At 32.6% G+C, this 11,579-nt stretch overlaps 1 protein-coding gene across 2 annotated transcripts in view; it reads right to left on the minus strand.

The window, feature by feature from the left end:
• Nucleotides 1-10,888, minus strand: part of LOC106873561 (fasciculation and elongation protein zeta-2) — a 72,735-nt gene extending 61,847 nt beyond the window's left edge. For both annotated transcript variants that reach the window (XM_014920987.3, XM_052968869.2), the window contains exon 1: nt 10,255-10,888. In XM_014920987.3, coding sequence (XP_014776473.1) covers nt 10,255-10,586 — 332 coding nt within the window. In that variant the 5' untranslated portion in view covers nt 10,587-10,888. The remainder of the gene's footprint in view (nt 1-10,254) is intronic.
• Between the last annotated feature and the right edge of the window lie 691 nt (nt 10,889-11,579).

An 11,579-nucleotide genomic window follows, 5' to 3' on the forward strand; every position in this document is an offset into this window, starting at 1 on the left:
TAGAAAGGAGGAGAGAGATTGAAGTGTAAATATTAAACTCATCAATAAATGTGTGTTTGACTCAGATTTGCTAAGGTAGCATGTAAGGGTGGTGAGAGTGAGAAAGAGCTGGATGCTGATAATTAATGGTACAGAAGGGAGAGAGTGACAGGCAGTAATAAAGATGTGTAATGGTATGAGAGAAAAGGCAGGAAGTAATGTGTGAGAGAGAGAGGGAGAGAGAGAGAGGAAAGGAAGTGAGAACATACAACAAAGATGGTTGATGGCACATAGACTTCATGTGGACATGATATGCAGGCAAAATCCAAATATAGATATTTTACAACTCAACCTCAAACATCACCAACATAATCACTTTTACATCTGTTTTTCCATACATCTATGGGTTGGGCAGATTTTCTCCAACACAGCATTTCATCATGTGTTACATTTCTTTTGTCATATCCTTTGTGAAGTTCAGTTTTTGAGATTAGTCTTTATACTTCCTCCCAGGTCTTCCTCAGTCATCTTCTTCCATAAGTTCCCTCTAGTTGGAGTACCTAGCATTTACTTTTCTATACAACAAACATCTGCCTCCTGATCATATGCACTGGAGCCTTCTCACCACATTTCTTTGCAGCCTTTGCATATCTTCTGCATTCAAGACCCATGTCACACTATCATACAATATCACACTTTGTACACAAGCACCATATAGTATGCACTTTAAGTCTGAAAGAGAAACCCTTTGTTATTAATTACTTCTAAGAAGCCTTTCAAGCATTTAAAAGAATTCATTTCACTTATAAATCTTACAGCTAACAATTCCTGCACACCAGCAATAAATGAAGCTTATCTTTGCTGTCAGCCTGCTTTTGATCCCATTACACTGTTTGTGCATCTATAGTTTACATTATCACAAAACACTGGCAAAGAAGCAAGATTTAGAATGATCAATATTATCTGAAACTGTTGCCGAAAGCAGAAGAATGACAGTAGTGATTGAAGTGATAGTCAAAAATGTCTTAAAATATTTAGTTTTGTTTCCAGTTGAAATCTGTTGAAGTTGACTTGATAAAATAACACCAATGGGGTCAAATTAATTGACTGTAGCCTTCTCTGCAAATTGGCATGTCAGTTTTCAACATAAGACAAAGCAAGAGAATTGAAGATCAATGAATATATATTCTTTTTTTTTTATTCCAAGAGATCTGTAACCTAGAAGTTTTAGGGCAAATGACTAAGCACTTCTCTTATGTCTGATATAAATCAAATGTTCTAATTACAGGCATAAATTATGTGCCATTTGATCTTAATCTAAGATCTAAGTAGCAGACACTATAAATTTGGTACTATAAAACTCTAGGTCCTTTTTCTCTTAAAAAGCTACTGCCTAATTTGGGAGAAAAATAATATATAATATTTTCATGCATGGCTTCAAACACAGATGTTAAAAATAATACTTCAAAATTAGTTACTGATATTTGCCATAGAGAAATTATACAAAAAGTTTTCACACAAACTATACCTCAGTTGTTAATTTTTACCTCTGTTTTTCCATGCAAACAGTGATTTTCAGAGATGTGTGAATGTAAATAAACACAGACACATACACACACATATAAATGGGCTTCTTTCAGTTTCTGTCTACCAAATCCCAAACCAACTCAAGAATTTGGTCAGTCTAGGGCTAGAGTAGAAAGTACTTGCCCAAGGTGATGTGCAGTGGCAGCAAATCTGAGACTACATCATTGGAGAGAGAGAGGGAGAGGGGAGAGAGAGTGTGTGTGTAACAGTTAAATATGATCACTGAGTGTTAAATTAAGTAAATATTTACAGTTACAGAAATTAAGTTATATAACCGGTTAAACCGGTAAAACAAAACTGTTTAATAGGGACAGATTGCTAGTATTTTAAAAAATATGGAAACTCAGTTATAGTACAGAGAATTTTAAATTCTAAAGAATGATTTTAATGTGGCCAAGGTTAAAGTAATTTTGAAATAAGATAGACAATAAATCTAAAATGTACTCTATTTCTTTTTCTAAGTTATTTATAGGATAAATGTAGCTGGACTTCTGGGTAGCTAGTTAACTTTTTCATGATCAAGTTTTAATTTCAATTTGAATAAGCCGATCATATCTATTCATGGACATACTCTGTTATTTTAAGTAAAATTACAACTTTGCAGATTTGCGAAAAGTAATTACTGTCATAGTATAAATTAAAAATTATAAATAATTTATAATTAAATGCTCAGAATTTCAAGCCTCTAATCTTCTTACAATATATTACAGCCTTAAAGGACGTCAATGTCAATATCATCGTTTTTACATCTGCTTTTCTGGATGACATGTATGATCAGAAGGATACAGAGACCTATAACATTGAAAATAACTTGGAGTTTCTACAACACAACCTTTTGAAAGTCACAGAATCAGGTCCGGTTAGAACAATGTTCCAGCCATAGGAAAAGTAATGTGATGGTGGTAGAATAGTACTGGAGATAGAACCATAAATGTCCAGAAAGAGTGGAAAAAGGTAGCAGCAAAGAATAGTGTCACATGGCTAGAAGAGAAGCTAGGCACTAAGTTTATATAACATGGAGAAGACCAGAAAGCAGGAGGTTTGCCAATGTTCAAAGACAAGAAGATCAGAAGTACAAGGTGTTCTGGATTGCAAAGCAATGAGTCTGGGTAAATCAGGAACCTATCAGTAGAAATGTGTTTGAAATGACAGTAATAGTGCTCAAGCTTTCACTGATGTTGAAGAAAAAGAGGTTTGGAAATGTTATGAAGAGCAACTGTTGAGTATGGAAAATGGGTAGAAAGAAGAGAAACCACCAAAAGCATAACCAACAAATGGACCAGCTGCTAAAGTGGACAGTTGTATGAACAAAATGACTATTAAAGATAGGAGTATGGAGAAAACAGCAGATCTATCAGGTATAGTTGCTGAGATGCTGAAAATAACTGATGAAACAGGATTCAAGATAGTTGCTTGCATATTCAAATAAGTAATATAGAGAAGTGTCATAAGCAATGACTGGCATATCAAAATAATCAACAGCAGCTAGACAGATAATGGAGACACTCAAGAAATAAGCAACTACAGAATTTTCAAACTGATAGATCAAGTTGTGAAAGTAACAAGAGTATTAGCACAATTGGTTATAGAATCAGTTTAAATGAGATATATTCAGATTACTACTGATGTGCTTTTCCAAGTAAGACAGTTGCAAAATGTTTTAAGATTGAGCTTCTCTACCAAGCATTTGTTGATCTGAAGAAGACCTTGACAGGATACCATGATCTGTAGTCTGGTAGCTTTTAAGAGAAATAGTATAGATAAATGGCTTGTGAGAGCAGTGCAAATCGTGTACAGAGACACAATCAACAAAAAGAGAGCTGGCAAGGAACTGAATGAGGGATTTAGCATGCAGGTAGGTTTTCATTCTTCTATTATAATTCTCCAAGATATAACAAAGAAATTCAAGACCAGTAGTTCACAAGAACTTTTTTATATGCTGATGACAGTCTTTATAGCAAAGTCTGTAGAAGACTCAAAGAAGAAATTCCAGATGTGAAAACAAAACATTGAATCAAAACAGCTCAGAAAAATCTTGGCGATGACTAAAATTTTAGCAAGTAGGGAAGAAGATTGCTGCCATCAAAGGAATGACTTCTTTTTTTATTGATATATAGAAAAGGCATAGGCAAGAACTCTATATAGTGTACCTGGTGCAAACTATAGGTGCAAACTATAGGTTCAATCACAAGCAGGCTGCTAGTCAATAAAGATATACAGCAATAATCAGCAGTCAGAGCACCAATAAAAGGCTCCATAGAAGTAGTTGAAAGCTACTGTTACCTAATCAGCTGTGGAGGAGGGTTCTCTGAAAGCATAGGAGCCAGACAGAATTAGAACAAAGTGGAAAAAGTCCATGGAACTATTTCCCTGCTGGCAAACAAGGGGAGTTAAGGGTAGGCTGCACATTGCTAGTGATTGAAATGTGATGCTACATGGTAGTGAATGTGAGCATTGAATGGAAAGTGTTAGTGAAAGCTAAAGAGAAATGAAACAAGCATGTTCTGTTGAATGTATAATGAATGATGTAGCACAGATAAACTGAGAGAAAAATTGGGATATAAGATGAATCAAGATGTAGTGTGCAAGATGACTATGATGGTATAGACATAAAATGTGTGCAGATGATGACAGTTTGGTCTTTATCAGGAGGTGCAAGTGGAAGAAAATTGTTGAAGAGGAAGTTTAAGGAAGTCATGGGCAGAAATGGTGAAAACAAAGTTTAGAATGTTGAATCTCACAAAGAAGATAAAGGAATGCAACAAGTGGTGAGACACTGTGTTGGAAAGGATTTGCCTGACTCATTGAAAGCATGGAAAAGCAGGTGTAAATGATGATTCAAACCCTTTTAATCACCTCTTATAACACATGGGAATACAGTGTTCATAAAAGATTAAATTTTGCAATAAGTTTCCAGTTTAAATTATTTTATATTATATTGAACAGAAACAAATGAACAATATGATTGGAATTAGATTTAACCCTTTAGCATTTAAACTGGCCATATATGGCCCAAATATTCTGTTTTATGTTCAAACCAACCAGATTTAACTTCCCACACCTTTCCTACAATATTCTAAAATAAACAATTGCATCATCAAAATTTTAAAGCTATCAGATAATGTATGATTATTTCAAAACATTACATTTGACAGAATAATATGCATATTAAAGAGTTAAATGATGATGATAAAGTGGATAGCTCTTGCTTGATTTACCAATAAGAGTAGCTTTAAGATGTGTAATATATTAAAAGCATGTGCCATTTCATATTTAGGAAATGACAGTATCTAAGATAGTCCAAAATTACAAAATGGTTGTTCATGGTACATTCAAATTTTGGAACCTTAATTTTCAATATATCTTTGCCATGAATACTACTAATGGTGCTAGATAAAGATTGAAATAGTTCATTGGAAAATTATAAAAGATTAACAAAGTAAAAGGGAACTAAAGTGTTGAAGTTTTGTGGTTCAAGAAACCAAAGTACTGATGACTTTGTTCTTCTAGACAAATTCTTCATTAGGCCTATACATGGAGCTAATGTAAGTAGATGTGCAGTGAACATGCTCTTTTCAGAATGAATCCAAGCAATAACACAAACATAATTTGCAATATAATTTTTAAACACTGTAAAGTGCTTTTAAATGATACTGAAAAGAAAAAAAAAACAAAAGAATTGCGATGGACAATTTAGAAAATGAAACAATTGATAATAATTTTAATATACTCAAGGACAATGAATTTTGAAATTTTGAAATGCTTCATAGGAAACTTTCTCATGCAATAATTAGACCAGTAAAACTATGTACTGAAATATTTATACTGAAAATCAAATAGTTATTAATTTCATTTTTTATCAAACCAAAATACTCAAGAGGTTAATTTTGGAAAAAAACACATAAAATATTGGCTTCAAATTTTGGTATAAGACCAGAAATTTGGGGGATGGGTTAAGTTGATTTCATCAACCTCAGTGTTCAAGTGGTACTTATTTTATTGACCCAGAGAGGAATGAAAGGTAAAGTCAACATCAGCAGAATTTGAACTCCTAACATAAAACACCGCTAAGCCTTTTTCCCAGTGTTCTAATGAACATAAAATATTAAAGCATTAATTACAATACTAAATTAAACAATATTAAAAATCATTATATCTCAGATTACAAGAAAAACATAGATGATAATCAAATACGTATTTTTAAGCTATAAAATCTTTTATGACTCTCAGTCCTTCCACATGATCAAATATTCCATCAATTATTCCTTATTCTTATTATGAATCTTTAGCTTATTGGTCTAAAATTTGATTTACCAAATGACCCAAGATTTCAGTAGTAACTATATAGTGTTAACATCATTGTGAAGTATATCTGTGTCCACAGCACATAGATCTATACAGCTGAACTTGTTGCAAAAAAAATAAAAATGATTTAAGCATCATCTCATAGTCTAAAACTGACATATTCACAGAATTAATCAATGAAGCTGGAAGGCAAACTTAGAGAATATTTCCCAAATATTTCACTAACAATTGAAAGGAACTCTCATTAATTAAAATCTATTGTTTTTTTATCTCTAAATTTCTCAGTCACATGAATCTGTCAGACTACCAAAAGGGTACAAAGGAACAAAATGATTGATAACCCTTAGTCCAGAACAAGGGAGTTAGCTGGCTAAAGTGTGTGGCAGAAAGAGACTTCAACCAAGACAAAGTTAAGGAACATTATCTCGTTCTAGCCTGGCGGCAGACACTGGGACACCAGAATCATTAAAATAAAAACGGATAAAAATAAAAAAAATAAAAAAGAAGCCCATGGTTGGGGCTCGGACTCCGTATCTTGCCTTTTTGCTAGGTAACCGTGAAATCAATTATATATTATTAAATATAATTAGCTTGTATGCCATGAAGGAAGGCAGGACACTTTGAAACAAATAAAATAAAATAAACTGTATGTAGGAAGAGGACTATATTACTGGTCTTTAGAACGATAGAAAGAGAAAAGTACATAGACTGAGCGAGAAAGGCCGAGCTGTCTCTTTATGGGTATTCTCAATTTGAAATAGATATAGAACAGGGAGGGGCAGCTTTAGTCGGTGATGTCATAGCTGTAATTTTATTTTTCTGTCATTTAATAAATAAATTGGAGTGAATGCTATAATGCTGTTGGGCCACATGAGCGTTTATACCGCCTTCATAAAAACACAGAGCAGTAGATATGTCAAGGGTGGGGACCCTCAGTTTCAATAGTAGATTGTAATTGTTTTGCTTCATTTGCGCCGCTCCACTCAGATGCGCAATAAATATTAATATTCTATTACTTTGAATTTTACTACTTATTTTAATACCCCAAATAAAAAATAAATAAATGTGAAATATGATTTTTCATAAAATCAAATTTATGGGATTATTTTATTAATTATTTTGTATTAATATTTTGCTGTTTACTTTTTCGTAAATCGTGTTATTTTTAGATAAATAAAACATGTTTTCAGGAAAGAAAACTATTACTAAATACATTGTTAATTATTATGAATGAAAAACATTAAGATGATTTATTATATCTGCTAAGTGTTCTCGACAATGTATTCAAACGAAAACAGTATTGTAGATAAACTGTCAAAGAATATGTTTATGGCAATATAATAATTTGAAGTTAAATGTTCTGCTTTACATTTAGAATTGTGATAAATATCCCAAACCATTTTAATCAAATTTAAAATACCAACACAAATGAGATCACCCGTACTTCTTTTCTTGGCAGATAAGTGTATGAGAATATCTTAAAATGCACATTCATTCACAATGGAAATCATATGTTAAGTAAGGGTGTAACGATATGGTTTGCAATTGAGTCATAGTAATCCTAGAGATCGAGTAAAAGAAAATACATCTGTTTTGTAAATTACACACTAGCATTTATTATGAGTTAATAATTTAGTAAACAACTAAACACTGAAAATTAGTATCGAAAATCAATTTTATTATAATCTATGCTCACCTAAAACTATCACACTCACAGCTATTAATGTATGTTCAGGACAGTCAGTGCTGTACTAACAGAATTTTGTTTCCTACAAATGATATTATGCAAAAAAAAAAAAAAAAAAAAAAAAATCGGCAACACAAAATATGTATTAATTAGGTCTAAAAGATTATTAATTCTCAGTCGATCGCCTTTATATCTCCCTTATTAAAACCATCAAATTCCAAAATCATTCTAAAATGCCACCAGCCTAGGTATTCGTGTACCGATTCGAAATAACTCGCTGTACATTCTCTCCTACAAAATTGACATTACATCTACATCGCGAAATCCAAAGATGAAATTTATACTAAATGCCTTCAATCATCAGCACAGAACAAAGTTGAAAACCTGCTTAAATGAATCTGCCACATACTGTCTGTCATATAGAAACTCGAGTTAATTTTGAGTGGTTCTCAGATATGAAATATCTTAATATATGTCCCATAAATCGGGGACTAAACTTGTCCCTCTAAACTGAAGGGCTTTACTGGAAACATCAGGATTTTTGACTCCCAACAGCATAGGAACTTAGATAAAAACAGATAATTATGTAAGGGGTTGTACCTAGATCGAAGCAGCCTGGCTTCGTCCTTGGATAGGAATTGCGTTGTCGTTTTCCACACATTATGAAAATGAAAAAAATCAAACCACCAAACAATGATATTCGAGCTAAATTATTATTTTCATTCGCCTGAATAATTCCTTGCTAAGCTAATTTCCTGGTTATGGGAAGACATATAAAATATGTGCTCATTTCCTATTACATATTTCACACCTCAGCAGAATTGAAAGTGAGGTACTTGACAGAACAAAAATCAAGGCATTTGTTGCCTTTTTATGACAGCAGTTCAACAGGAAGGTGCGAAGCAAGAGGTCAATAAATAAAAAGCTGAAGCTAAAAACGTCACTGATGCAGAATATATTAAACTGAAAACTCAATAATCTCGTTCCTCGTAAAAATGTGTGTGTATGTCATCCATATCATTAGTCTTAGACACTACACGCACAATTTTCACAAAAGCTGCATCAAAAGATAAGGCAAAACGTCAAATTGGAAAGCAGATCGAACGCACAAAGATTTTGATTTTTATCCTAACAATTATCTTCATGTATAACTGTCATCAGTTGGAGGGACATTAATATCATCAGTTCGTTCACAGATGTAGATATACGAACTGTATAGGTACCCTGAAATACACACACAAATTAATGGCCCCCTTCATCATTTAGCACGTTTCTCATATTTATAATAACAGCTGAAGACGAACAAAATATCTTAATATAGTAAGATAATTACATATTTTAACACAATACACGCAGTTTTCTGTTTGTATGTACATATTAAAAAAATCGAATATACCCGAGAGTAAGGATGTGATAAATAAATTTTACATTTTGGTTTATAATTAACCCAAGTATCAACATAAAATTGCCAGACTGTAGAAAAATCAATATGGAAAACGAATTTGACACATTATCGAAATGTGAACTGAGCAGTAACAAACCAAATATAAGCAAATGAATTACACGATTATGTATAAGAGCGTGTGTATGAATGCATATATATGTATGCATGTGTGTATAATCATATACATAGATATATACATAATCATATCTCTCTATATATATATATGTGTGTGTGTGTGTAATAGATAGATAGATAGATAGATAGATAGGTGATCTATGTATATATGTATGTGTGTAACAGATAGATAGATAGATAGATAAATAGGCGCTGTATGTATGTCTGAGGTGGAGGGATGCCTATAAATATGCATAACATTGCAAAAGACTTATCACGAGAATCATGGTCGAGTAGACCCATGATCAAAGATTTTCCATCCGTAACCATCCCCTCGTTTTTTTTCATAATTATGACTATATTCTCCAATGTGTCCTTCATTTCAGTGAGATGGCAGGTGTTATTTGAAGAGGTTTGGTTACTGCTTTTAGCAGAGTGAGAAACTTCATTATATAGAAAATGACCCGAAAATATTTCAGAAAAAACATTATTTCTAAATTAAAATTAATTGTCTGTCAATGGAAAACTCGAGAAATTTATATTTACATTAGTCTAGTGCGAATGTTATTGAAATTAAGAATTAAAGATGTCGAGGTTTCATAATTATATTCATCAAATTAGGTCTGATCTTTTTTTTCTTCCTGTGTGTTGTTAATATGGGACAAATCTGACAGATATTCCAGTATTAAACAGGTTTTATATACTTGTTTATAATAGAGCAGTATAAATGGTGAATAAATAAATCAGTCCAAGAAGAGAAAAGATTAATATTACAACTATGACGGTTGCTACAACTACTATTATTATTATCATTATTATTATTAAATTATGGCAGCAGAGTTTTAGAGGAATCAGTCCCCGAGTTTATAAACACATCGTTTAATGACCAACAGGTTTATTTGACACATAGAAAGAAAAAAACAGATGACAATCATTACAAAGAATAAACGAAAATGTTGGTTTCTCTTTCAGTAAATTTAATCTATAAATGAACGGACAAAATTACTAAACGGGGAAAAATTATTCCGACTTGTATAAAAGACCAAACCAAACCAAAATAAATGCTGAAATTAGACGAAAGCTTGTATATTGAAAAAGAAAAGGAAAGGAAATATATATGTTTATATATATGACTTACTGGCAATCATTCATAATTTCCTCTTGTGTTCGAATTTGAACAGGGGCGAATTTTTCAACTTTTTCTTCGAAATTACAAAAGCATTTCGTAATTTTTTCATCGAATGTATTAACCAAGTCTTCGAGTGATCCTGACACTGTTTCCCCGAAGTGATTCTCAGCTACTAAGTTATTGTCATTTTTTTCATTTGTTCCTTTCGAAGGCTTAGGGTTCTTGTTAGAGTTTTCTACCTCTGTAACTGTTTGAAAATCGTTAAAATCATTCCATTCATCACTTTCAAATGTGGCCAAAGGAGCCTCAAACTGTAATTCCGCCATCTTTAGGCCCCGCATCCTCAGCACCACACGACCTTCACCTTTACAACGGAATCAAGCGAAGGGAGAAAACACTGAATTTTCACCCCAGCTCTAAATTTTCACTCAAAAAAACAAAGCTCTTTTTTTTTCTTGCCTTTTTTGCTTGCTTTTTTCTCACCAAACTGTAAAAGATAAACGGAGGAATTCCTTACAATATTTCTCATCAAAATTTCCTTTCGTCTTCCGATTTAGTGTTTCGTGATGTCGTCTGCCTTACGCCTTGCTACACTCTGCACGACTATCGTGTCGTCTGCTTTTCAATGGCGGCCCATAGCTCCGCCTATAATATTAATATTCAAACTACAACGGTAGCAGATAATAGTAGTTGGAGTAGCAATGGGTTATGGCATTTAAACAAATATTATTTTTAAAGCCTATCATATCAAACTACCGATAATACCGCAGTAATAGCAGTAGTACGTTAATTACACACTACCTATACCTGCAAATGAACCAGGACAAGAGTGATTTTTCATTCAGTATGGCACTACGATTTTTTTTTAAAGCAAAAACCTGAGAATCTAATTAAGTCAGGCATACATGCATGAATGCATGAATACATACATACTTACATACATACATGCGTATACACTCAAACGCACATGTATGTATGTATGTATGTATGTATGTATGTATTATGTATGTATCTAAATGTGCATGTATGTATGTGTGTGTATATATATATATATGTACGTATGTATCTAGATATATGCGTGTATATATATGTGTGTGTGTGTGTGCGCGTGTGTGGATGTATACATATACACACACATAAATACATACGTACATACATACATACATACATACATACATACATACATACACACATACATAATACATACATATACGTATGCATACACGCAGGGAAAGAAAGAAAGAAAGAAAGTATTAATGAATTAGGAAAATTTTTGAATCAAAGATTAAGAGCAGGAAGAGGACTATACTCAAAAGAAATATGACTAACTACAG

Source organism: Octopus bimaculoides, chromosome 6, assembly GCF_046866305.1.
Source record: "Octopus bimaculoides isolate indiv1 chromosome 6, ASM4686630v1, whole genome shotgun sequence".
NCBI lineage: Eukaryota > Metazoa > Mollusca > Cephalopoda > Octopoda > Octopodidae > Octopus > Octopus bimaculoides.